The sequence below is a fragment of the Clinocottus analis genome, unplaced genomic scaffold (genome assembly GCF_023055335.1).
Source record: "Clinocottus analis isolate CAN_PGR_092001 unplaced genomic scaffold, fCliAna1.0.p SCAF_11, whole genome shotgun sequence".
In the NCBI taxonomy this organism is placed as follows: Eukaryota; Metazoa; Chordata; class Actinopteri; order Perciformes; family Cottidae; genus Clinocottus; species Clinocottus analis.
In genome coordinates, this window is record NW_027175832.1 from 1,855,715 (window position 1) to 1,882,578 (window position 26,864).

Genomic DNA, 26,864 nt, shown 5'->3' on the forward strand with positions numbered 1-26,864 from the left:
CAGATGATAGGACAGAGTTCAGCATGCGGAAAAGAGACCGAGGAGCTTACACAATGTACTGGAATGTGACATTCATAACCTGAGGACACAGTAGAGGCCAATAAGATTTACAGACATGGCATATGAGGACACGTGGTCACATTCCTGAAAAGAGCATCTCGACCTCATCTGTCCCAGAAATGTGACACCTCTCTCCCCCAACAGACTTCCTTCTGACGGATAAATACATGTAGGTCATCGTGTTGGCCCTGAACCGATTCCCTCAGTGGCATCAAAGCAATCAGTGTGTGACGTTATTGATGTCACTCAACCAGCTGCTCCACTTTTGGACAAGTTTGCTGAAGTTTTTCGGGGGAAGCCTACGCACAGAAACATGAAATGTTCAGCTTTCTGTTGTCTGTTATCACTGATTTGACCTCGTACCCCTTTGCAGCTGACACATTTTCCATTTGGGCAACTCCTTAATTTCTACATCACCCAGGAATGTAGACCGCAAACACACAACATATCACATTACAAATACTCTCGGTGGGATATCGTGGTAATATTGAATGCCTTTAGCTGCATTTGTCGTGAGTGAAATTAAATAACAAAACCCAAATCATCAAAGAGCCTAAAATTGCGCCAACATGCCGATGCATTCAGTTAATCGTTTCCATTATATTCTTATAATATGTGGAGACAATGTCAGTTAGAAACATTAACAAACAGTTGATCCTAAGCGGCAGGCAAAAACTAATTCAATCAAAATTTGCAGCACGTTGTATAAATTTCACTTAGAGTAATAGAGTTTATTTAATTTTTACATGTGTTGAGACAATATGACCCTATTTGAAGTAAATGAAACATAACAACAATGCATTTCGCCATGGAGGACAGGTTGATGATGTATATATAAAATATATTTGTTCTGAACATCATCTATTTATACAACTGTGCATTTGAGGAGATACCACTATTAAGGGATCAAACCTTTCATTAAAGAAAACAATCTTATGATGTAAATTCTCTCATTTGGAGGAGTTAATGTAATAAGAAAGATTTCAAGATCACTTGAATGTCATGTTTTTGAGAGAACAGAGCAAACCAGACCCTTTTTGTTATAGTTAATATTGTTTGTTTTTCATTTCTGCATATATGGTTTCTGTTTGTGGTGAAAAGGAATCAAATAAAGTATTTAAAAAAAGAAAAAATAATTCAAACTATTGTTTATTTAGCAGGAGTCTTGATTGGATCTGACTGAAAAACAATATTAAAAAGCTGCATGAAGAAGTAAAGCACTTCCGCCTCAAGTACGTCAACCTCAACACAACAGTGCAGCGCTGCCCCCGCGTGGTGAAACATGGAATTACAACGACGTCCACAACACCCATCTGTCTGCAATGTGTCGCGCAACAAAGCAACAGAGGCAAACTCAAACACGACAAACGGAGCATATTAAACATATTAATCATGTCTAGATCGACAGCAGCAAAAAAAAAAAAAAAAAATTCCGATATTCAACCAATGAATCGCTCCCACAGCAGCTGCCATTCATGAGCAACTGCTGTGAATGAGTCTCTCTCTCCTCCATCTCACATCCTCACCGCCACCAACACCGTCAGCGCTGGTCACGTGGGGGCGTGGGGAGCGGGCGGTGGGTGTGTCTAATCGCGTGGTGGTTTCATTCATAAGTACAGTCTCTATTTGAAGCTCAAATTAAAGTATGCAGACGGGGCAGGCTGCCGGTGGACCGCCGCTCCTCACGGAGTCTTCAGCCGGGTGAGTCCTCGTCCTCGTCCCCTCTCACACACCGGGACCAGCTCACGGACCTCCAGGCGTGCTCGCGGTGTGATGTGCTGCTCTTTAACAACGTAAGATGTGTGACAGGTGACAGCATCCGGCTCCAGGTGTCTTAACCGGAGTGTTTCCAGTGAGAGGTGTTTGGAGCGCTGCGCGTCCTCGGGGGGGTTCCCGCGCGACTACCTTTTGATGTCCCCCTTCCCCTCCCTCCCCCGCAGGCTGCGCGCAGACAACGCAGAGATGCGGGACAGCCCTGATCGGCGGGTTTTCGGAGGAGAAAGGGAGATGCCACTGCTGCTGCTGCCGCTGCTGAGGAGGCTGCCGCTGCTGCTGCGCGCCGCCGGCTGCAGCGGGTCGCTGTAGTCCGCCTGCACGGAGCGGAGGGAAGCTGCTCAACACCGCCTGCATAGACCGTAAGATACGACACATCTGGAGGCTTCCATCCTCAAGACACTCGTCAGGGTGATATGCAGTGACCCCCTCCCTCCCTCCCTCCTCCCCCCCCCTCCTCCCCCCCTCAGCCCACTGTGATGGAGCTCATCAGGGTGTAAACAGCGTTACAATCTGCTAATGGAATGAAAGTCTGTGACCGTCTGTCCGTCTGATCCGCATCGTCCATCTGTCTCGCTGCCTGCTGTGCACGCGGGAGATGACGCGAGGATGGAACATGTCACCCGCGCGCAGACACACGCGCTCACTCGCTCGCTCGCTCGCTCTCATGCACCCACGCACACTCACAAAAAAACGCGCGCGCACACAAACACAATTTATTTTCCATTTTATTCTGGTTACTTAGATGATAATAAAATACAACAAATATAATAGTACAAATAATGATGATAACATTTTAGAAAACTTTAAGTCCGCTCAAAAGTATATTAGGAAAAAGTTATGAATGAATACTAAAAAACAAAAAAAAACAAAAAAAATAAAAGTATACTAAAAATGAATAAATACAGAAATAAAATTATATTAAAAAGAAAAAGAAAATGAGATGACAGAATATATACAAAATATTTAAATTAATGCTAATACTATGACAAACAAAAATAAATACACTATTATTCACTATTTATTCCCCCCAAATCAGCATAATGATGATACATGTAAACCCCATTAACACACATAGATAGCAGCTAATTCACCATATTTGCTGTTTATATTGCTTCTAATTGGGATGAAGAAAACATCTGTTGAGTATTTTAACATCAAATTGTTTGATTGTGTTGAATAAAAACCCAAACATATAGCGGGTCCAACAGACCCACAACACCTGCTGAGTAACAACAAAATGAACACAATACGAGGGTCAATTCATCTTATTTCACATTGTCTGACAGGACAGGTGAGCCTCGTTTGAAGCTATTTTACACTGAATGAAATATTCAGGAGTTCAGAAATGCATAAAAGAAGCCGCTATAGCTGAGTTATGTATTGCTGCAACAGGTCAGTAATATAGTGACATAATTTAAAGGTTTTATTAGGTTGTGATAAGAAATAAAAGGAAAGTCTAACAGTATCAGTGAGTGCATTTATGAAACCTTGGACAATAAAATCAAATAGACCGTTTCCAAGGTAACTTTAAACCATTTTAACTTGTTATTCACTGCACACGAGGACGGAGGTTTTCACATCTGTCTGAATAGTCGTTTTTTATTAAAATATTTGATTTAGTTACTTTATATTCCCCTAATACACACAATATATGATATCTATTTTATAACAGCTGTAATCCTATAAATAGGATTATAATGGTAAGTGAATAATGTTCATTAACAAACACTTAAAAAATGAGCACATCTCCTTAAAACTACGTCATTAAGTGTTTAACTTGAAGAATGAAGCTGGTGAAGGTAACGCCTCAGCAAACTTCATCATGATGTGTGTGTGTGTGTGTGTGTGTGTCTCTATTGTTGCTCTCTGCTGCTGAGAGCTTCGTCCTCATCGTCCTCATCAGTGTTACCTTGAGCTGCCTATTACATAAAATATGACTCTCTCTCTCACATGGAGAGGGAATGTGCGGCGGTCTTTTCAGTGTGTGTCAGGGAGGCGACTGTGGACCGATGTTACACGAGTTGTGTAACAGATGACGGATTGTCAGTCCTCTCCCTTTCCTACATATCTGTCTTATTTTACAGGCATCGTCTATGACATATGAGATATTCTTGGTTATTGTGTATATGTGTGTGTGTGAGTGTGTGTGTGTGTGAGTGTTTGTTCAAGAGATGTCAGTGAATCTTGAGAGTGTGAAATGAGGCATTAGACCCATTTTTAAACAAAAGGACCAATTTACTTTACGTAATTTAATTGATTTTCCTTGATATTTGTATTCTATTGTGTGTGTGTGTGTGTGTGTGTGTGTGTGTGTGTGTGTGTGTATATATATATACATATAAATATACATTTTATTGTGTATATATCTGTCATCCCTGTTCTTATATTTTATTTCATGTGTTTAGTTTATCTAGTTCATCCCATTTGGTGTCTGTAAAGTGTTGGGCGCTATATGACAACACATTGCCCCTTTTGGGGATTTATAAAGTTATCCATCCATCCATCCATCCGTCCATCCATCCAAACTGTTATGGTGGAAAAAGAAGCAGCGGCTCTGACTCACCTCCTCATCCTCTGCAGGGTTCACACACGCTGACCTGGACCATGAGCAATGATTTGCCCGTTCTGACAAGTCTGACTGAGAACGCCACTGTGAGTATGCGGCTACGCTACCAACGCTAACTCCACATGGTCACAGCTCTCCCTCAACACCTTTACAGGTCAAACTGGACCAAAAGCAGCAGGAGTAGGTCCAGACTGTGAGTTAGCGCCGCGCTAACAGGTCTCATGACCCAGTGGGAGCTGCAATGGAGGAAAGCTTGGTCTGTATCCAGAGAGGCGTTTACTCAGAAACAGGGCCTTCGTGTGCCTTGTAGCCCCTGGAGGCCGGGGAGAGTATCTGATCCGGCGGAGGTGATTATCGGGCAGTTAAACTGTCCGTGTGGAGGGAGAGCGCGCTGAGTCTCCCTGCAGTGTGTTAGCAGCGCGGCCTGAAGACCGGAGGCCTCGCCGCGCCGGCTGATTGATCGTGTTGTTCCTCCTGTTCGGCTGAGGTCGTGAAAACAAGCAGATTGCATTAAGCTACAGATGCTCTGACAAGCTGTGTGTGTGTGTGTGTGTGTGTGTGTGTGTGTGTGTGTGTGTGTGTGTGTGTGAGTGTATATGCGTGTATCAAGTTGTGCATGCTACCAAGACACACACATACAGCTTCAAACACATTATAATGCATCTCCCCAAAGGCTTTGGCAGGAGGTAGGACATAGAATCTAATGATTGTAAAATATACTCTGTGTGTGTGTGTGTGTGTGTGTGTGTGTGTGTGTGTGTGTGTGTGCGTCACAGGTTTTTCCGAGTCCGAAGAGAACATGAGGTTTGAGGAATATGACCTTATAATGATGAAATGTACCAATGTTTCATTCGACAAACCGACTTTCAAGTAGCATTTGATGACCTTGATGACGCTTCTGCTGAGGTCATCCTCATCATCTAAAGGTCGGCCTGTGCTCAGTGAGGAACGTCTCCACTGCTCAGCTTTCTTGCTTTCTTTGAATCTGTGCACGATGACTCCCTTTAACATTCATTTATATATATAATATATATATATATATATATATATATATATATATATATATATATATATATATATATATATATATATATATATATATATATATATGTTATGCAATGCTAAGTGTTGCAATAGATGAATATATTCCCTTTTGTGAAAAGAGACCAATTATTTCCTCTCTTTTAACACTGATGGGAAGAAGAAGTCGGGCCGTCTGGTGTGAGGATTGCTCAGATGTCTGCAACCTCGTCTGATTTCCATCTTTAGCCTGCGGAGGCTCGTTCCTCCCTCAATGAGGAGAGGAAGGGAGATTGAATTAAGGCTCTCGCTGACGTTTCGATTAGCATCCTCCAAGCTCACTCAGCCGAGACCGAGAGTATTAATCAGAAGGACTAAAGCAGTTGTGTGTGTGTGTGTGTGTGTGAGAGAGAATCACTGTGAGGAAGCCGGGACTTAAAGTGTATTTCTGTTAATTTTCTCCTTATTAAATATTACGAGGCGTTGCTGTCAGTGTGATGCGACAGAGAGATTCCTCAGCAAGAGCTCACGACAACTAAACACGACAACACAGATGTGTGTTTGTGCTTTTTAAGGACTAAGTTACAAGCTCCAGCGATGACAAGTGACTAAAGTAATGGACATTAAAGTGGAAACAGTGACAGAGGCGACCAGGGTTTGAAAGCCCGTATGTTTATATAGGGCCACATATTTTCAGATTTTTATGCAGCAAAAAAAAGGTTGAGATCTATTTTTCACTTGTCAGGTAAACTCAAAGTGTCTAAAATTCAAATTTCAGGACTTTATCCTTGTTTTGTGTTTTTTTTTTAATCTAAGGGAGATCAGAATCAACTTTAATGGCCATGTACACTTTCACATACATGGAATTTGACGCCGTTTTCTGCGCTTCGTATTAGTTTATAATGCAAAAGATGAAGATAAAAAAATACCAAAACCAGAGGTCCATATATATATATATATATATATATATATATATATATATATATATATATATATATATATATATATATATATATATAGATATCAGAATGAGATTGGAAAACTGGTCTTTATTCTTGAGGATGTCTTGATAAATATGTTTATTCTGAAAGAGAATTATCACCTGGTTCCTTCCCACATCACATCACTAAAGTTAAAGTAGCTCATACGTGTGTTGCATGTAGACTAAATGTACCTCTCTCCTGTTGGTCAGGACGTGCCCGTGGCGGCGGGCCAGGTGGAGAACTATGTCCTGCTGTTGGTGCTGCTGAGTGTGTTCGCGGGCGGGACGCTGGTCCTGCTCTCCCTGCTGCTGCTCTTCTGTCACCGCTGCTGCATGGGAGGACGGCGCTACTCCAGGTGGGTGACACGCTGCGTGTGTGTGTGTGTGTGGATTTGTCCGCAAACACACGGGGATTACAGGAGGCAGCGAGCTCGTGACAGCGCTGGATTAACGCCGCGTTGAAAGCGGTGACGTGACCGGACGTTTGCAAAGGAGTGACACTTTTGTCTTCGACCCCATTTCAGAGCGAGCGATGACCCCGAGAAGACAAACACCACTTATGCTGAGGATTCTCAGCCCACCCAAGGTCACGGCTGTGTATTTTCTCAGGTTCATACATACGTACACGTCTTCTGGGCCTTTGTCGGCGCTCACGTTATTTCTCTCCCTCGTTCTCGTCGTCGCTCAGAGTTCAACATCCACCTGGATGAGTCGGACGGCCTCTCGGCTGCCAGCTGTCACGATGGAGCGTCAGAACGGTTCGTCTCCACCGGCTCGACGGGCCGCAGAGTCTCCTTCAACGAGTCGGCGCTTTACGAACAGGAGAAGGCGACTCAGGAAAAAGGACGCAGGTACGGTTGAAGTGACTTTACATCCTTTAATTTATAGATGAGCTGTTGGTGGAGTCAGACGAAATGACGTGTCCTCTTTCTCAGGTACACTCTGACCGAGGGAGACTTCCATCACCTGAAAAAGGCCCGGCTGACCCAACTCCACCTGCCTCCAGCCCCGTGTGACCTGAAGATCCTCACCATCATGGAGTGTGACTCGACAGAGAGCAGCACGGTCAACATCAATGAGACCGCCGCTCCCAAACGGCCCCTCAGCATCTACCAGGTAACTCCTCGCCGCTGGGCCTTTTCCTCACTATAATGTCACCAAATCCGGGTGTTTTTTCTCATTTTTTTGTGCCGCCTGCGTTGATTTCTCTCTCTCTCTCTCTCTTTTCCAGCCCACTGAGAGACGAGTCCCTGACTGGATGGGACTGAGCCTCAGCGGCGGTTTGCCTGGAGACCCGCACCACTCCACCATCCTGGACCGGGACACCAGGCCGGCGGCATCAGCCATGAAAGCACAGCACTCCTGGTGCCAGACGGTGAGTTTAACCTTTTTTTCCCCACCGGACCATCGAGACTCTTTGTCTCGTTTGATCGCTCAGTGTTTTTAATAAAAGATTTTGTTATCAGGCAAACAGAACACTTTCATCCTGAGGTCTTAACGTCAATATTTCAGGGTCAGACGTTCAGGAACGTCTGAGAGAAAATATCTAAATTCCAGCTGACGTTTCTAAATTCCCGCTTGAAACATGCATTCGTCCAGATTCCTCCGTGAGGATTGATCCGCTTGTACCACACATACACAGATCTGTGAAAGGCAGCTGCTCAAACCCACTAATGCTCTGTGACATCCGTCATCACTGCAGCCGAGTGACAGCAACGACAAGCTGCCGTCCCCGCCGACGGGCTTCGCTTCTGCCCGTCGTCGCAATTCATCTCGGCTCGTCCGCCTGGACCCTCCTTAATGTCTCATCGCCTTCCCTCCTCCTCTCCCTTCATCTCTTCTGTCAGATGGAGGCTATCGGGGACAGGGGGGAGACCGGCAGCGAGAGCGAGGTGAGGGGAGAGTCGTTTCACGCTCCGGGCCAGACGTCCGTTCTGCATTTCTTCTCCAAACTGCGGCGTCATGCCAGTCTGGAGGGGGCGGGGCCGTACTTCAGGAAGTGGAGGTTTGACAGCAGCCATCGGGCTGCCAGCCTGGATGCCAAAGGTTTGGATACGTGTCATGAATGGAGTAGTGAGCTTAGTGGATGATGTAACACTATGCAAAAGAAAAAAGGTGAGAAAAAACATCAAGTAGATTCTTTAATTTCATGCACATTTCTACTAGGATCCCCCAAGAGGAGGCCCTTCCAGAGACAGAGAGCAGCGAGTGAAACCACCGATCACACCGATGACGACTCTCCGTCCCTCCGAGATGAGGTCATCGAGTCGTTCCCACAGTCCCCTGTCCTGACCGGTGGCCTCCAGTCCCTCTCTGCAGAGTCTCTATCTCAACCGGACACTGCGCTTACGTCCTCAATCTTCCTCAGCAGGTTCGAATCCCTTTCCATAATCCCAAGAACTCGCACCATGAAATTTCCCAAAATGAACGATCGACCGTTTCCCCGTCTTTGCAGGTTAAAACTCGAGGCCATGGCGGAGGTCGGCGGCGGCGCCAGAGGAAAGGATCCATGCCCGCCGACGAACGATTGGCGTGGCCGGAGGCGAGACGAGGCAACGGCCAATGGGACAGGAGCAGAGGAAGAAACAAAGTTCGGTGCGGGGACAAGAACGGACGCGGTGGGAGTTGAGCTGGAATCGGTAGAAGACGACGAGCTGTTTGAGGTGGAACGAGGAACCGCTGCGCAGGACAGGTTCGAAGACATGTTGAGGACGACGAAAGAAACGCGGGCGTCAGACGCGAGGAACACGAACGAGGCAGACGAAGGAGAAGAGCTGCTGCTGGGAGCCGAGGCCAGGCGGAGAGCCGGCTCAGGGTCGTCCCTTTCCTTCATGATTCGCCAGGAGAGCTCGGAGGCTCCGGCCTCGCTGTACAGAGACATTTGGAGTCTGCGAGCCTCTCTGGAGCAGTACGCTTCCTCGGACCAGAGCAGCACCGATCGGGAGTCCGTCCGCAGCGACGGCGACAGCGTCTCGTCCCACGGGGGCGCGGGCGCTCGCTCCGGCCTGGACAGCTGCTTGTCCCAGGACCTGGACGACGAGCCCGAGGGGGAAGGCGACGGGGAGCCGCCGGAGGGAGGGATGAGAGGGGCGTCAGGCGGGGAGAGCGAGGTGGGAAGCGGAGCTGGGGCAGAGGGCGAGGCGGGGAACCGTAAACTCCTTCAGATGGACAGCGGCTACACCTCCATTGAAGCGCCGTCCAGGGCGCCCGAGGACATGCGGCTCTTTGGGACTCCCGGAGCGCCGAGAGGGAAGACGGCGTCGGAGAGACGGTTGTTCTTCACCAGCTCCGGGAGGAAAGGTTCGGTGTGCGAGAGCGTGGAGGCCAGGCTGTTCCAGGAGGAGCTGGAGGACGAGATGGCCGTCGGCACGGCGGAGAAACCGAAGAGGAGATCTCAACCCAGCGGCCAGCCGCTCGCCCCGCAGGAACCGCACGAGCTCCTGAAATCCCTCCAACCTCAGAAACCTCCAGAGTCCCAATCGCAGCCGATGTCGCCGCTGATCAAGCCGATCCCGCAGCCGTCCTCCGCTCCACACAAAACCCGCCTCCGCCGCCGCGACTACAGCATCGACGAGAAGACGGACGCCCTCTTCAACGAGTTCCTCCGGCACGACCCGCGGTTCGACCAGCAGGATTCGCCGCTGCGCTCCCGGCACCGGTCCAGGGTCCACCTCCGTAAACAGTGGCAACGACACAAGCAATACAGCGACCCGGGGTCGGGCGCCGGGGGCAGGTACTCGCCGTCTCTGGAGAGGCAGCGGTTCACGCCGCTGAGGAGGGGCGACAGCGCCGGTTACCCTCTGGACACGAGGTACCACAGCACACTCTCGCGCATCGCGAGCGCCGCGGACGAGGAAGCCAGCGAGGTCGCGACGTGCGAGGAAGCCGCCGAAGGGAGCGCGGACGACAAAGACGGAGGGGGAGCGGCGGAAAGCGCGGCCGCCGCGATCCCTGAAGGCGCCGCCGCGACGAAGAGTTGGGCGGAGTTGACCGGCGAGGGTCACGGCTGCAAGGCGTCGACAGGGAAGGGCTCAGAAAGCACAAGCGTCCGGTCTTTGAGCGACACGGACCCGCGAGTCAACAACAGGAACAACAACAGCAGTCAAGCGATTCTATCAGAGAGCAGTCTGGCGGACAAGCTGGCGGCGTCGGTGGAAGAGCGGCTGTACGGCGGCCTGCGCGGCGCCGAGACGCTCGGCCAGGGGGCGACGGCACGAGCGCTCAGCGCGTCGCGCGCGGCGGCGGCCTCGCCCGGCTTCCGCCCGGTGTGACACGCTAACAAATCGTATCTTTTTCCATCGACTTAATTTCACATCCATGATAGACGACGGACTCGAACTAAAGGGTCGACAGCGCTTCGAGCGTCACGTGTTAGTCGGCCATTTGTCTCACTTACATTTTGGGTAAATAACCGATGCATCAAAACACAAATATCCCCTGAACTAACGGTCTCATTTCCACTCAGACCTTGATTTCCACTGTGACGCCATGTGACATGTGATGCCCCCTTTTATTGGTAACCATTTTCAAAATCAAAATGCATTTATTCCATGGCTTAAAAAAAAAAATAGACCCATCTTTAGAAAAATGTAATATTTTCAGAATTAACTGGGAATTTTCAGCATGCTACTGAATGTCCAAACAATGTGTGTGTGAATACTGTACAGTTTTGACTTAACAAAAAGCACTTTGATGGGAAGAAAGAAGGATGGAGTTTCTGTCGGCCATTTCTCTCATTTTTAAAAGAACCATATCCTCCTCAAGTGTCCTTCTCGTCTTGATCACCACGAGGATAAACGTCTCTGTGAAAGCTTGAGGTTTATGTATTTGGCGATAACCAAGTAAAAGAAAAAAAAAAACATAACTTAAATGTTCGCAGCCACATCTGTAGATCTGGAGCATAAACTTTATCAGAAGTAAAAATTGATGCCCACGCTACACAGTTTGGAATATCACGCATCAATAATTTTTTATACCCATATTTCATCTATTTTTATAGGATTTTTGTTCATTATTTGTCCCCGTTATTCATCACAGTTAAGGATGCGGTACGGAGGATGTTTGGTGGGTTGGAGTGAAGTGTTGCATCAGTGCTGGACGGACAGATAATAACGGAAGAGACACAGGAGCCTCTTACAGATGGTCCAGCGACGGCGTTGAGGCTGTGAACGGGATAAACTCACCGTGTTACTAAATAAAAAAAATACGTCTGGTGATACTCTATATTTTTCTTATAGTCAACAAATCTTAAAAAAAAACAGAACTGACACTATATTCATCCTACGCTCATGAATGACCTGTGTAGTCGTCGCCTGCTGTAGTTTATAGCTCTCCATTGTTGTCAAACTATTAAACAAATTTAAACAGTGAGCCACGCACAATCGTTTATTTTGGATTGAATACCACATTCATCTTAAATACCGTGCTCCTTATAGGCTGAAAATAGAGCTGCAAAATTCACTTTTTACTCCCATCAGTGCACAGCTGTTTGGGTAAATTATTTACCCACTAAAAAAAAAAAAGGGAAAAACATGTCATCATTGCTTAAGAAGACCATGAATGGGCCTGGAGCTGAGGACCACACGGCGTCTGGGGAAGTCAGAAAGTATTAAGAGACAAACTAACACCTTGTTGGTTTTGTTTATTTGTTGGCATTGAAGGAAAAAAAAGAAAATACGGGCAGCCCATCCTGAAATACTTTGCAGATGTCTCCCCCCTTCTCTCTCTGGGCCAGTACGTTTGTAAAACTATTCGTTAAGCATTCATGTCAAATGATATCGCTTCAGCATGAGAACACTGCTGCATGTCTTAACAGGTGAGGTCACCTGGGTAGAGCTTCTCCCTTTTTCATTTCGCACAGATATTTGGGTCGGAGCTAGAAGACACACACGTGTCGCGACTTCGTCCTCATTCATGGTGGACCATCTGTTTTATTGTAAATGACTAGTGCAGAGGATTAAAACGTGTCACAGCCTTGACAAACGCTGAGACTTTGTGGGACCAACTCGAGGCACATTTTCATTTTTGGACCGAACATCTTTGTGAATTAAAAAATAAAAAAAAGGAGGAAAAAAAAAAGAGAAAAGGGACGACGCAAACCTGTGATTTCATGCTGTTGGGTCATCACTCCTGTGAGCTGACGAAGTGACACACTGACCATACCGCTGGAGGATTATTCAGCCTATGAAACGAGATGGTTCCTTGTGTGTTTGTCGAACAGAGACTCTCTCCGTCGACCTTGCTGACGTGGGAAGCGCCTCTCTCTCTCTCTCTCTCTCTCTCTCTCTCTCTCTCACTCTCTCTCTCTCTCTCTCTCTCTCTCTTCTCTCTCTCTCTCTCTCTCTCTCTCATCTCTCTCTCTCTCTCTCTCTCTCTCTCTCTCTCTCTCCTCTCTCTCTCTCTCTCTCTCTCTCTCTCTCTCTCTCTCTCTCTCTCTCTCTCTCTCTCTCTCTCTCTCTCTCTCTCTCTCTCTCTCTCTCTCCCTCCTCCCTCAGAATAATGACTCACCTGCTCTCTGATCTATTCCCAGCGAGGGGCTGACGACAGGCCCGGCTGCGTACGAGAGGGGCGGGGCTCCCGCTGATTGTGATCGGCGTAATAAAGAGCAGCAACGATGGGAGGGGGAAGAAAAAAAAGAAAAGGGGCGACCGATTGTGACGGCGGCGGCTCGACGTTCTCGGATCCGACTGCAAACTGACATCAGAGTAAGAAGAGTTGTATTGTAACCTTGTAGAAGACATAAAAAAAATAATAAAAACAGGACAAAAGGATCATCCAACAAAATAGCCTGTTTGGGACATATTTTATATAAATAATAATTAAAAAATATTCATTGGAAAAAAGAAAAAGGAACCGAAATGGAAAACAAAAACAGGTCAGGGGTGGATCTCAAAGCTTCAGTCGGTCCGTCGGTCCACGAGCTCTTTCCCCTTCTTCCAGCTCTGTACAGCATGCAGTTTATGTTCATGGTAGTACTATTATAATTATTCTCATTATAGATTTAAATATAGAATTATTCATAACTTGTTATCTTTTTTTTTTTTTCCTCTTTAATTTTTTTTACACTTCACAATGCGTCTTAAAAACCTGCCATTAGGGTTCTGTAAAAACAAAAAAAAGAGGAGGTAATAAGAGAAACAGGAGGTGGGGTTTGAGGGTGGGGGTGGGTGGGGTGGTACAGGAGTGATGGTGTTTGTAACTTCCGGTGCAACACTTGATCTTCCTAAGGATGACAGGATGGAGAGGGGGAATGACCGGATGACAGAAGTGGAGGACGAGAGTTGAAAAGGAGCCGAAATATGGGAGTAAAAAAAAAAAAAAAAAAAAAAAACATCTTCACAGCCAGTGCCTCAGTCTCAGAGCAAAAGAAAAAGAAGAACATTTCATGCTGTCCTCCTCCCCGTCACTCATACCGCATCTTCTAAAGACTCTGCAGGCCGGTGGTCCGAGGAGGTTTGGGGGACATTTAACGTCAGCAGGTTTCTCTCACAACTGTGAAGACTCCGGACACAGAAGGACGGGGACAGACCAACCTGAGAGACAGAGGACAGAGTACATCAAGACCTCTGGTGGGGGTTGAATTCATATATATATTCTAGATTTATCTCATCACAAAGCAAGTGTCTCTTAGATAACATGGAAAGACGTGTCCACAGGGTGGGAAAGAGAGAGACAAACATCCCACAGCCCACTTCATCTCATCCAGGGTGAGTCATTGCCTGAACGAATTAATACACAGCCTCTCCTCTGCACTGCAGTCATGACAAACGGCCTCACACTGCGACTGGTTTGCGCGCGCTACAGATCGAAAGAGCAAGCTGTGGGTGGTAACTGGAAAGAGAGGATGACAACCTTTTTTAAAAATCGGTGTAATGTATGCTCGTAGCCTAAATCGGTCCCACTTCTTCGGCGACCGACGAACCCCTGGACGTTTATAGTCTCCACTAATCCCCACGAAGGATAGAAATACGACGTCCCGAGATCGGACAAGTCCAGATCTAGTTTTCTTGACTGTATAGGAAACCTCCTGGGGAGAGGTGGTGAGTCACAGCACTGCTCTCTGAATATCAACACACTCCCTCCCTCCTCCCTGATTTCCTCTTCCCACCCTCACTGATACTAATCTCTTCGTCTTCGTCTTTTCAAACGTCTTCTTATCTTTTCATCTGTTCTCCGGGACGTGTTTATCTCCATCTTTTTTTTTTGTGCGTCGTCTACTGTATGGAAGGCATCCTCTTGAGCACAATCCAGCCCTTTTGTTTAGCGTCTACACACTCACCAGGCGGGGTGTAGCTGAGGGATGAGGGGAAGGAGGTGGGGAGGGGTCATTGCTGTTTGCAGGTGGAGAGCTTGCGGATCTTGCTGGCTGTGGAGACTCCTTTACGCGAGGGGTTGGACGAGGAGGAGGATCGGCGTTCGGCTTTGGCCTTGCTGTTCCCCTCCGTCCCGTTCACACAAACTGGCTTGGCTAGAGCTGACTGTGGTCTTCGTGCCCCTGATCCAGATCTTCTTCCGCCACTTGTCCTAAAAAGACAAGCACAGTGGGCTCAAAGCAAATCCGTCACCGTTTCAAAACAAGCGCCGACTCGACCGGCGCGTCATTGAGTCAGCGTGAGGTGAAAGCACGAGTGTGAAAAACTGGGAGCGAGAAGGGTGATGGAAATTACAACACAGCTGCTGCTGCGGCTGCAAAAGCTGTTCAAAATTGTTTTGTTTTTTTATAAATGGGACCTTTAAAAAAGCTCATTTGTCAGCAGCACGAGCAAAATGTCGAGCCACAGACAACAGGGAATCAGCTTAGTGAAAAATAAGCCCCCACCGTCATGTGACTTTTTAGTTTCAAGCACCTGTGTGTGCGTGTGTGTAGTTGCGTGTGTGTAAAGTGCAATTTCTTTCGCGGATTTCCGATTTCTTAAATCTCTGACCTGCAGATTCAGATTTTCTTTCTTACAAACTATAACTGACAGCATACAAACATTTTATATCTTTTCTTTCCAGTGTACACTGAGCATCCGGTGTGAAGCCGGACGCTCACTTCCTGTTTGGACGCGTGTCGCCGCCAACGCGAATGACGTAAAGCTCATAAATTAATTTCACCATACACTTGTGACGGCTGATCAGCTGACAACCGGTTAGTTTTAACCGGTGGCCGATGGATGTGTGTGTGCGTGTGCGTCTGTGTGTGTGTAGCCAGGGCCGTTAAAATAAATCCCGACCCTTTGAAAACTGTAACACGGAGGGGAAGAATAAAAGCAGAGGGATGTAGTCGCTGCTCAAGAGAAACATCGGGCTCATTTCATCTGTACGAAACATCCCATGAAACAGAGCTGAGCTTGTGTGGGAGCGAACCCTGAAAGAACAGTCACACTCCCACACCAGAACCATTTCAACTGGACTATTTTTAGATCAATTCATTCACAATATGCAGCTCTGCTTGTTTTTTCATGTGGAGCACCACTTCTGGAGACACGACTGCTGCATTTATTATTACCGGCTGTTGCCTCGCAACGAATAACGGCTCCGAACACGGGGAGGAAAAGATTTTTTAAAAAGCGGGGCAACACATTAATTTCTTTATAAAAATGCTGTTGTTGTCTATTCCCCCCCTAAAGTCAGTAAACACTGAGAATGTTGTACACGGTTCACTAAAGAAACATCATTGTCTGTGCGATGCATAAGGATGTGCAAATAACAGCTTATCTATTGATAGATATTGATCATGAATTTTTGATTTTGTCTCTGTTCTGCATTTTCATTTTGTCAACATTATGTTTATTGATTATTGTGCTGTACCGCAAATTGCCCCTTCGAGGAAATTTAAGCTAATCTTAGTAATATTAATTCAAACAGAAAAGAGCCAAATGTAAACACGTCGCCAGGAGGAATTAATGAAGTGAAATTAAACGATCATTTGGTTTTATTATCAGGCTACAGAACGAGGGAAATGTTTCGTACACCTTTACAATGGATTCTTTTTTATGAAGTCTTTCTAATTTTATTCTTTCTTTGTGAATGAAACAAAGCAATGTTAACTTATCCTCGTCTTTTTTTATGAATTAAAAACGCCTGATAGCATTTTTAGTGATAAGTGATGTGCAGCCTTACAAACACAACAACAGTGTCTGATTGTGTAGAATTATGTTGGACATCTTAAAAGACACATTTAAAGTTGAAGTCTGTCATGCTACTAACTACTTGAACAAAAAGAGCATGAGCAATAATGGAGGAAAGACTAATGAAATAAGAGTGTAAACGCAGTGTCAGCATGGTGTTAATGTTATCAGCGTTTCACATTTCAGTAGCTTTAAGTCACAGGACAAAAGTTTAATGTTAGAAGTTGATTAAAGTTGATGCATTTAAATCAATTTGAAGTTCAACTGAAGAAAACACACATGATGATGAATAAGAAAGAAGTAAGAATAGTCTGAGCTCACTCACCTGGCACTGTGAAGTCCTGAGTGTATATGATCTCATCCTCTCCATCGTACAGCTCGTCATCGTCCTCCTCTGTGTAGCCATGGAGATCCTCCAGGTAGGGGACCACCGTCATACTCCGCCAGGGATCCCTGCTCTCCGCGTTGGCAGGGATGGGCACAGGGGGCTCAGACGGAGGGTGTTTCTTGCGCACCCAGCTAGAAGGGAAATGGACAAGTCGTAAATGACATACCTGATTAATAATTAATCTGCACATTATTCATTTTGCATGGGATACATGATGAATGCTCACTTATGTTGCCTTATGTGCTGTATGGAAAACCTCTTCGCAGGGTCATACTCAAGCATTCCTGAAAAAACAAACATTTAAGGAGGTTAATTGAATCACAGCAATCCTGAACAATTTCTCCACTCGCATCATGTTTCTGTTCAGTGTTTAATAGAAACTGGTGGGAGGCCGAAGGAGAGAGCCAACAGATTGAAAACTCATTCAAGGAACATTAATTAATGCACATAATATTCTCATTCATCACTTGTGTGTCAAGGAATCCTGCTAAACTTAAGGAGTCAATGAGGTACAGTGAGTAGCTGTACCGATGTAATGAAGATTTTGCACGGTAATTATCATAATGTGGGCTGAATCTGTGGGAAAAGCAGAACGTCAGTGTGATAAGGGCAGCAGCGATGTGATGCAGCGTCTATCCAGACCTAATATTGTAATTGTCTGGCAGCAGGCAGCGGGGGGAAGCGTGCAGAGTGCTGATAGTAGTGCTGCGCCTGCTGAAGGACACCTTTTGTGGCACTAGGCTTATTTTAGACCATGTAATTATGGACTGACTATCTCCCAGGTGCTGCGTCATCACACAAAGACGTCACAGGCTCACAAAATGGGGGGTGCAGGCAGCTCTCTCTGTTATAACAGCACCAGAATGTGGCAGTATTCACGGTTTGGAAATTGTTAAAAAATCCTTCCATGTAACTCCAGTAAAACACGATAAATATGGATCAAGACTAGAATATCAGGCACTCAAGCTTCATCGTTTCATTAGTTGGTTCAAACATAATCTTTCTGGATTCACATTCATTCAGCTCATTTATCTATTTCACAAAAAAAAGACTTTTCTTGTTGTTTTCACGCGGGGACAGAAGCATTGCAGCATTCTAGTCTGGAAAAGCAACACCTGACTATGACAGGTTTAATATTCTGCTGCGAGCTCCAGATCAATGATATCTACGTCAACAGCTGGAGGGTTTTCTACAGTTTGGAGGAAGCCTGGCACGCTGGGAAGTCAGAGAGACTTCCAGTGTCACAGCACCACCTGCTGGACTTTATTGCCATTCATTACTGTTCCAACTACAAACATGACTAATTCCTTGTCAAAGCTTTCACTTCCAATCGACAACTTTTCTGCAATGCTACACAAACTCAAAAACATCCTTAGAGCAAAGCACTTCCACTACTATGCTGACATGAATGCATGATATTGACAGTCATCGACTGCAATGACAAAAGAAACACTGCACCCAATGGATTAATCCACTGCAGCATCCATACGCAACCACAGCAACACCTTGATGTGTGATGAAAGCAGGATATGGCCTCCTGGTAAAAACATGAGCTGGTTGAAACACTCACCTTGCAGCAGGTCTGACAGGAGGGGTCCACACTCCTCGGGAATAGTGAAGTCTCCTTTTCCAATGTTCTCAAATAGCTTATAGATGTTGTCTCCCTCAAACGGATACAGACTCGTTGTGATGTTGTATCTGCATGAATGGAAGGAGTCAGCGAGTAATGTAAGTGCATCATAAACTGGGATAATTTAAAGAGTTCATCTCACTCCTGAGACAAAAGAGCATATTATTTTTTTTGACACATTAGTCTTTTTTTCAAACGTGTAATTAACCTCTTTGTCATAGTTTTGACCTTTCTGGTGTTATTTTTTAACCTCTTTAAAATTAAAGAACCATACTGAAGCACATTTTAAATCACAGCCTTTTATATAGTATAAGATGCCCAGATACACCTTACTCTCTGTAGCTTGTTGGTCTTTTCAATCCCTAAATGCTAACTTAACACAGAATGACGAGTAGCAGAAGACCTTAGAGGTGGACTACAGTGTCTTTCTCTATTAACTTCAGGGCTCCTGCTCTGCCCTTTGAGCTCCCAATGAAAGGACAAGCAAGAGCATTTTCCAATCTAATCTTGTCAGATATTTAAACAAAGCAGTTTAGCAGTTCTTCTATCTATAATTGGGCATTCAAAATGACAGAAATGTGAGGCATTCTTTGAGAATCTGAAGGACTACTCACAGTGTTACTCCTGCGGACCAAATATCCACTTTAAACCCTGAAAAGGTGTCCAGTCCATTTGCAATCTCTGGAGGCTGGAAGGCCGGCGAGCCCTGACTGGTGCGACACGTGTCATCCTCTGCAAATGGGTGAAGGGCCTGAAACATAGAGCGTGAATAAGATTAGAGAAAACATGAGTCAGTGTTGCTCTGTAACTATAACCATCAATACAAATTATAAAATAACTCATGACTCATTTGTTACCATTTCCTTTGCAAGTAGCACCATCTACATTAGAAGTAGTGATACTATTTTGTGATTAAAAAAACAACTAGACTGAGACAATAGACTGTATAAAACACGAACATCACTCAGGTTTCATTGCAAAGCTCAACAGTACATTCGTTTATTTAGGGGCTGGCTCATTAGCATATGTGATTAAAAAAGATGTGGAATTAGAAGATGTGTGATCTGGTAGTTATGGTGAAAAAAAAACAAGCATTCTCCCTGGATGGTAAACACAATGCTGCAGCCCACGCTCACCTCTGCTACTCCCAGGTCGGAGATTTTAAGCGCTCCGTCAGTGGTCAGCAGCAGATTTCCTGGTTTAATGTCTTTGTGAACTATTCCCTGGCTGTGCAAATATTCAAGGCCATCTAAGAGTTGGCAAAAGTACCTGAAAAAGAAGAAACAGAAGGGTTTACAGATACAATTAAAAAAGAGGTTTCATTCTGCAAGTTATACAAAAAAAAAACAATTAGCATATCAAACAATGCATCACTGTGGAATATGAAGCTTAATCACTTAGTACTTTGGTGTTCGTGGCTTTCCAGCAGTGATCACACATTCACACAAACCGTGGTCAGTTATTGTAACAGTAGAGGGGCCCTGCAGTCTTGGATCTAAACTTAGGCCTGGAGCAATAGCTGCAGAGAGGCTTATTCTAAATATAGCAGAGACTAAGAGAAAAGGGAAGAGGGGGAGAGAAAACAGACTCTTACCCGTGAGATTGAGATACTGGAAACCGTTTTTCTGGGACGCTGTCCAGCATTTCTTGCATCCCACAAACGCAATACTCCATCACCATATACGTAAGTCAGGAGTCAAGGGGATTTGCCAACGCAAACAAACAGATACTTTAATATGTTGAGCCCCTTATAAAGACAATAGGTACCAAATTGAAATATTCAGGTATATAATTAACACTCAGAAACAGCAACAACAAAATTTAAAATCATTAAATATTAGTAATCAACTCATATGCCCACTTATTTACAAAGAAAGGATATATTTTCTGCTTCTCTTCATTGTAGAGCACATCCACCAGCTGAATCACATTCTTGTGTTGGAGTCTTCTTAGCAGCTGAATCTCCCTATAAAAACATAAAAGATGATTTAGACAAGAGTTATATAGTCTGATGCTGGCACTTGCTTGCTGATAACGTCGGATAAAGGCCAGGTGCCATACAGAAAAACACACTCTGGCAATACACCCAGGAGACTAAACATTCACCAGAGAGCTGTGAGTAGGGATGCTCATGAATGCAACTCTGGATAGAAAGATTGCAAAGCACAAACGACAGACTTAATATCCACATTGACATTGTTTTTTAGGGTTTCTTTCGCCTGCATTTGTGCAGCTGGAGAATGAAAGGAAATGGGGGTAAGAGAGTGAGAGAGAGGGGATGATGTGCAGCAAATGACCACGGGTCAGCATCAAATCCGGGTCGCTGCCACGGATTCATCCAGCGGGAGGAAACGTGCTTTGCTGGATGAGCTGGAGGTCACCACACGTCGTTGGCAGCACCACCCGGCCGTGTACGCCCACATGATGGACCCATGCGCTCGAAGCAGAGCTCCGTCGTTACCGTTTTATTATCGCCGTGTACGTTGAGTGGACAAACCATAATGTAACCGAGGTCAAAGGTCACCAACTAGAATAAAACAGAATAAATCTTTTTGGTCTTTGCGAATATATTTAGAATTGTAGAAGATGACAAATCTTGATTCTTATGTCAATAGATTTAATCCCATCCCAAAGCCAGAAAGGGAGTGTGCCTATACCAAAAAGAAATAAAGCCCTTACGGTGCTGAGGCATTGTCCGTTCATCTTTTCTTGTTTTTTTTCCTCTTCCCAACCTCACAACAGATTGTTCTGTCCCTTATCACCCTGCAGTTTATGAGCTCTGTCAGTTCTTCCTCCTTTTACATAATCTCACTACCGAGCAGCTACTGGGCATAGTCAGCCTCTTGCTTTCACACAGACGCACGCAAGCTGTTGAATTATAAAAATACAGCTGACTCATGCACACCTAACTGCAGACCTATGATCAAAATATGGAAAGGCATTTGAGCCATTATCTCTGTCTAAAATACAAGATCTTTGAACTGCAGATTGTTCTCCGGGGGAAATGCTTTGACCGGATGCAACCACTTTGTGCAACACGCCCTTTGCAAGCAGACACATTTCTGTTATATATAAATTGATTATTGATTATACTACTGGTATATTTATGTCTTTATTTACCAGGCATAAATTAAGTGTGATCACGAGTGGGAGCTGGAGTGGGTACCTATAAGTCCACATGTGTTGAAACAGGGAATTGTCAAATTGACAATAAGAAAAATAGACTGTTAATAAATTATAGTACATCATGAGTAGCCTACTTTAAGCAGTCTGTCATCTCTGCTATTCAGCTGAACAGCAAGCACAGATGACATGTCTGAAATACAGGAAACCAAGATGCATCTGCATCACTACTTCTTTCCATAAGACAAAATCATAAAAACATAGGCCTCGCTGCCACTGAGGAACAGTGACTACTGCAGTCCGTCTGCAGTCTCCGAGCTCAAATGTGTGCCGACAGACCTTGTGTGTTCAAGGCCTGCCGGCTGCAGCGCCAACAGGATTTCAGCACTCAGCGATATGGCAGCTTCTCTGGTACACAGTAGCGACAATAACAAGTGATCGAAAGCTACATCCACACAGTGCTTGTCCAGAGTCTGAGTCTAGTTTGAGGTATGCGAGTCTGCATTTGCATTCCTGTCGTTCCAAATAAGAGGATGGCATTTTTTGGGGCGTTGCTGTAGAAGCAGGAGTGGCATTACTCACTCACTGCTGGTATGGACATGCCCATTCCTGTGCCAACCCTGTAAAAGCAGGAAGTGTTAAGCAGACAGGAATGCTAAGCAGAGGCTGAGCGGCAGGCTGGTAGCTACTACGGCACCACACACAGAGCGGCCTTTACAGACTCGAGGAGCCAGCTTACTATGGATGGAAAACGCAAGGCCTCCAGCAAGTCAGACAGATGTAGAAAAAGAAAAAACTTGCAGGAAAAAGTAATTTCACGCTGCTGTGGTCTTACTAACAGGGTGACACAACAATGGAGCCAAACCCTGCAGCTTTGTCCTAAAAATATATAAATAGTCAGGATTTAAAAAATTTAAACAAGAAAATCATTAATGGTACGATAAATATTTGGAACACTTTAAGGAACTTAAAACAAAAATAAAAAGGTTGAGATGGGACCAGTTTGCAGTACAAAACCTAGAATCTATCCTATTCAGTTCACACCAAAAGCATTACGGAAATTTGAAAGGCTGGTGTGAACGCAGCATAAGAGTTGGCCACTCCAGAAGATTAATATAGTTGCTTTTAAGTGAGCTTGGTGTAGCTTTGACTCTCCCGTCTCACACGTCATGCAAACATCAGTGAGTTTACATTTGGAATTTTGTCTGTTTTATGCGCTGCAAACGTTCTTAAAGCTTCTGAGAATGGTTAACACAATATTATGCGATGGACTTAAGTAAAGTTAGTAGGATAACTGATGAAATAGATACTACTGTAAGCCACTATGTTCCATACAAAATGATTATTACTCAGCCGTTACGATAGGTTTTTCATCATTCTTCTGCCGACGTGTTAACTGCGGCCTACAAACACGCCATCTTGCAGCTCTTTTCTTCTCTGTGTGAACTCATTTGGACAGTTTTCTAAAGCTTCCTCTATAATTAGCACAGGCCCGCAGCGAAAATCTGGAGTAATATTTAATGAACTATGATGTGATTAAAACTTTTGATACAACCAAATCGCAGAGGCATTGAGACAGAAGAAACAGGAAGAGAGTCTAAAACAAATATCACTTTACAAAAAAAGAAAAATCAATTTAAGATATTTCATTGTATATGTATTACTTGCCATGCCACAAAGAGAAGATTGTTACTGTGTTGTGCTCAGCATAATAAAATCAATGAAGTGATACGACTGTGGCTCAGTGGTTTATACGGTGTATAGAGAAAAACTGTAAGTCGCTTTGGATAAAAGCGTCAGCTAAATGTGACGATACATTGTGATGCATAAATTACATGGTAATCTTTTAGTTTCTTGAATTGCATTGAATTTTAAGAACACATTTAGTTGCACTGACTAAATAGCTTTTCTTATTACATCACCTTGATTACAGCAACATTTCTGCTCCATGCAATATTTACAACTGGGTTGTTGCAAAAAGGTTGACTTATTTACTTAAGTGCATGTACACTCGACATATAAGGATGAGGTATTCCCTCCTTCCTTATGGACGGTTTAACTAACAGTGCTGATGTTTGCCATCCTGGTCTGTGTCAGCTTATGACTATTATACATTTGTACTAAAGCAGCTCTGAGTTTGTGTGTGTATAGGTGAAGCCTTTGGGCATGTTGTGACATTAGTTTTATAGTTAGCCATTCAAGCATAAACACATGAACATCAATACGTTTGAGTACTGACTGAATTACATCTGCTGCAAACTGTGTTGAAAGCTGAAAAATGTTTAGATTTAGACCATTTTCTAGATTCTTTAGAAGTGTTTGCCTTCAGAAGGAAGGCTTTTAAAACAAGCTATTAGCTTTTTGTTGGCCTCAAGTGACTGAAGTTTTCATTGATGCAGTGATACAAAAGTGTATTGAGGGTCTGCCGAGTGCAACTCCCCATCACTCTTTGGCTGTTTGGAACGAGTGAATCTGAGCACAACGCTGACCGAACTTTAAAGCGCAAAAGACATGAAACTTTCAACCAGAAGAGGCCAGAGAAGAAATGTTGTATTAACTATTAATAAAAATGATGTAAAAATGCTGATCCATCTAAAGTTTGGCTTATTTTGTGAAATGAGAATAAACAAATTGTAAAAAGGAAAGTTAAAACAAAACAAAAAAAAGGGATCGTATTGGTATTTATCCTGAAATAAAGGTAGTGGAGATTTCACGGAAAATATTTCAGTTTCAGGTTTAAATGTAAGTTAAGAGTTGTGCACAGCGATTGACGATTAATAAAGTGGACCAGACTCACCACAATCATAAGAAACCCAGTTAACCGATGTTATTACACTTTCAGTAGGCACAATAATTCCAGTCCAGTCAATGCTATTATATCTCAAGATTACTTACTATCACCAATTAAAAAAGACTGTTCACATAAGTTAGTGACACTAGTATAATAACTTAAATTGTCAGATTGCAGAGCAAAGACAGTAATAAAAAGGGCCAAAGAAAGCAGGTTAACAAACCCAAAAAAGTACTCACTTTTTCACATTGGCTTCTCCATTGGGAATCCTCCTCAGCTTCTTCTTCTTCAGTATTTTGACAGCCCTGCGACAAAGTGTTTCCGAGTCCAGCATCTCTTTCACTTTGCCATAAGATCCCTCACCTAGCAGATCCCCCATCAAGTACTTTCCTATCAGCTTTGCCCTCTTCCTCCTTGGCTGGTAGATCACCTCTGTAGAGTCAATGCGATGAATGAACGTATCCATCTCCATCAGTTCATTTTCATTTAGATAGTCAAGATGTTGCAGCTCGCCGGTACTCATGACTGATAGTTCGTCTGCAAACAACTTAAGCCTCCTGTGCAAATTGTTCACAAATAGCTATGATCGCTGCAGGGGAGTAATCCACTCCAGTAACCTTTAATTCCACAACATGGAATACTGATGACTTAAAAAATACTGAACATGGGAGAAAGAATACTCAGGCCTGAGAGTTGAGGGGGGCGGGGTGGTTGTATTGTATCGTTGTATTGTAAACATTAGGGCTCTTTTCTCTAAATAGGTGCAAACAGAGGTGAACAACGTGTTGGGTCCAGTGCCAAGTTAGTGCTCTATACTGTGCATTCTGTGACAAGTGCAGTTGAACAGAAATTTGGAAAATCGTGACTCTAAAATATTACTATTCTGTGTTTCGCTATGATTTTACCACCATACAGCCTAAGGCAGAGGCAACCAGTCCTGCTTCAAGGCCGTGCAGCACAGCATTTCTGTCAAAGGTCCATGATTCAGAGCACAGGTTCCCCCAGGATACATAAGTGTGCACAGCTGGACTGGATCCAAGCACAGGTCTACGGCCAAACGCATGCAGCAGTATCAGCCCGGCTCCTGGAGGTCGACTGAGCCATCCAATGTGTCCAACCGTCCTCAGGTGTCCTCCATGCCACGGCTTCTACTGCCTGCTGCCTGTAAACAAGAAGCATTTGAACATGATTGAAAATACACACATAGGTTTTTCCTCTCACTGAGTTAGCTCTCTTTGGTAAACAATCTGTGCAGACGTCAACACTTGACCGGTCAACCTTATTGGGTTTCAAATCTGCTACGAGGTTCACACAAAACACGACATTATTATTATTATTTACGCGTGTACACATTTAGCACCCTGACGTAATCAGTCGTGTGTGAGTTACGATTGACACTCAGCGGAATTTTAATTCAGTGTTAACTATTAGCTTGCGAGCTAACGTAGCACCTCTGCTTGAATGAATAGCTCGCCAACGTACACTCACAACGTTGTTTATCGAAAGACACGCCTCTGGCGACCATCGCAGGTTTAAACTTTAAAGTCTGCGCTTCAACAGAGGCAACTAATGTAACGTGCACGGTGACTACCGACGGAGCCCTTTGGAGGAAAACCGAAACGTCGTCACACAACTGTAGCTAACGGTCGGCGGTTGTTCAGCTCCGGCTAGCGTTAGCCGACTTCACCCCGACTGCCGGTAGAGCAGCAGCAATGTTAGGATACGGGAATCGTTCTCTGTGTGTGCTGCATCGACGTTATGCTCACCCGACTTAAAATGTAAAAATAAGCTCAAACAGCCAATCCCTTCACCGGAGCAACGACCCAGATACGTGCAGCTAACGCGAGCTAACCGGAGCTGCGTTGTCTCGCGAGCCGTTCAGATTCAAAAGGTACATTGCTAGCTCGCTAGCTAGCTAACGAGCAGAATGGACCGCTGCTGTGATGCCGGATCTCACCTTTATCCATACGAATTGTGTTGTCTGTGCAGTGTGTATTCCGTCCTGGTTAAAGCAAGCGTTTCACTTGTGTATATCAATGAGGATCCCGACTCTTCGTATGACTGTTGCTGCTCAGGTTGTCGCCATCTTGTTTACCTCCCCCCTCCCCCGACTCGCACTGACAGCACTTACGTTAATGCGTCAAATCAAAGTTTTTCCTCCCACACGTTGAGGAACGAGAACAATGTCACCCAGAGCTGACATTAAATAGTTTAAATAGTGAACAGCAGTTTACATTTAATTAGGTCGTCCCATTTATAATGTGGGGTATAAAAGGTGCTTATTTATGAACAGAACGCAGCAATACAATGAGGCGAACTGCTGAAAGCTGGTTTCAGACCTTCATGAACCGAACTCCACTTTCAATTGTACTGTCCATTGGCAACAATTGATATTATCAGTATTTTTCCAGGAAAA

The 26,864-nt window shown here is 44.7% G+C and overlaps 2 protein-coding genes across 3 annotated transcripts; one reads left to right on the forward strand and one right to left on the reverse strand.

Annotated features, from left to right (window-relative positions):
• The first annotated feature begins 1,627 nt into the window (after nucleotides 1-1,627).
• LOC137782007 (voltage-dependent calcium channel beta subunit-associated regulatory protein) lies at nucleotides 1,628-12,692 on the forward strand. Of its 2 annotated transcripts, none has more exons than XM_068571068.1 (11): nucleotides 1,628-1,853; nucleotides 2,001-2,195; nucleotides 4,417-4,488; nucleotides 6,615-6,760; nucleotides 6,929-6,990; nucleotides 7,093-7,255; nucleotides 7,340-7,520; nucleotides 7,636-7,779; nucleotides 8,252-8,450; nucleotides 8,571-8,775; nucleotides 8,860-12,692. In XM_068571068.1, the coding sequence occupies exons 3-11, from the start codon at nucleotides 4,441-4,443 to the stop codon at nucleotides 10,673-10,675; spliced, it is 2,964 nt and encodes a 987-aa protein (XP_068427169.1). In that variant the 5' UTR covers nucleotides 1,628-1,853; nucleotides 2,001-2,195; nucleotides 4,417-4,440; the 3' UTR covers nucleotides 10,676-12,692. The 2 variants fall into 2 exon arrangements, with proteins under 2 accessions (XP_068427169.1, XP_068427170.1); XM_068571069.1 differs by having other exon boundaries at nucleotides 1,628-1,761.
• Nucleotides 12,693-13,314: 622 nt separating this feature from the next.
• stk11 (serine/threonine kinase 11) lies at nucleotides 13,315-26,626 on the reverse strand. The gene is given in 12 exon segments (XM_068571313.1): nucleotides 13,315-13,936; nucleotides 14,683-14,877; nucleotides 14,880-14,927; nucleotides 16,842-17,035; nucleotides 17,131-17,188; nucleotides 18,475-18,602; nucleotides 19,149-19,285; nucleotides 19,671-19,803; nucleotides 20,129-20,218; nucleotides 20,417-20,500; nucleotides 24,688-25,610; nucleotides 26,406-26,626. Coding segments are annotated over 10 exon segments (1,305 nt in total). The 5' UTR covers nucleotides 24,972-25,610; nucleotides 26,406-26,626; the 3' UTR covers nucleotides 13,315-13,936; nucleotides 14,683-14,728.
• Between the last annotated feature and the right edge of the window lie 238 nt (nucleotides 26,627-26,864).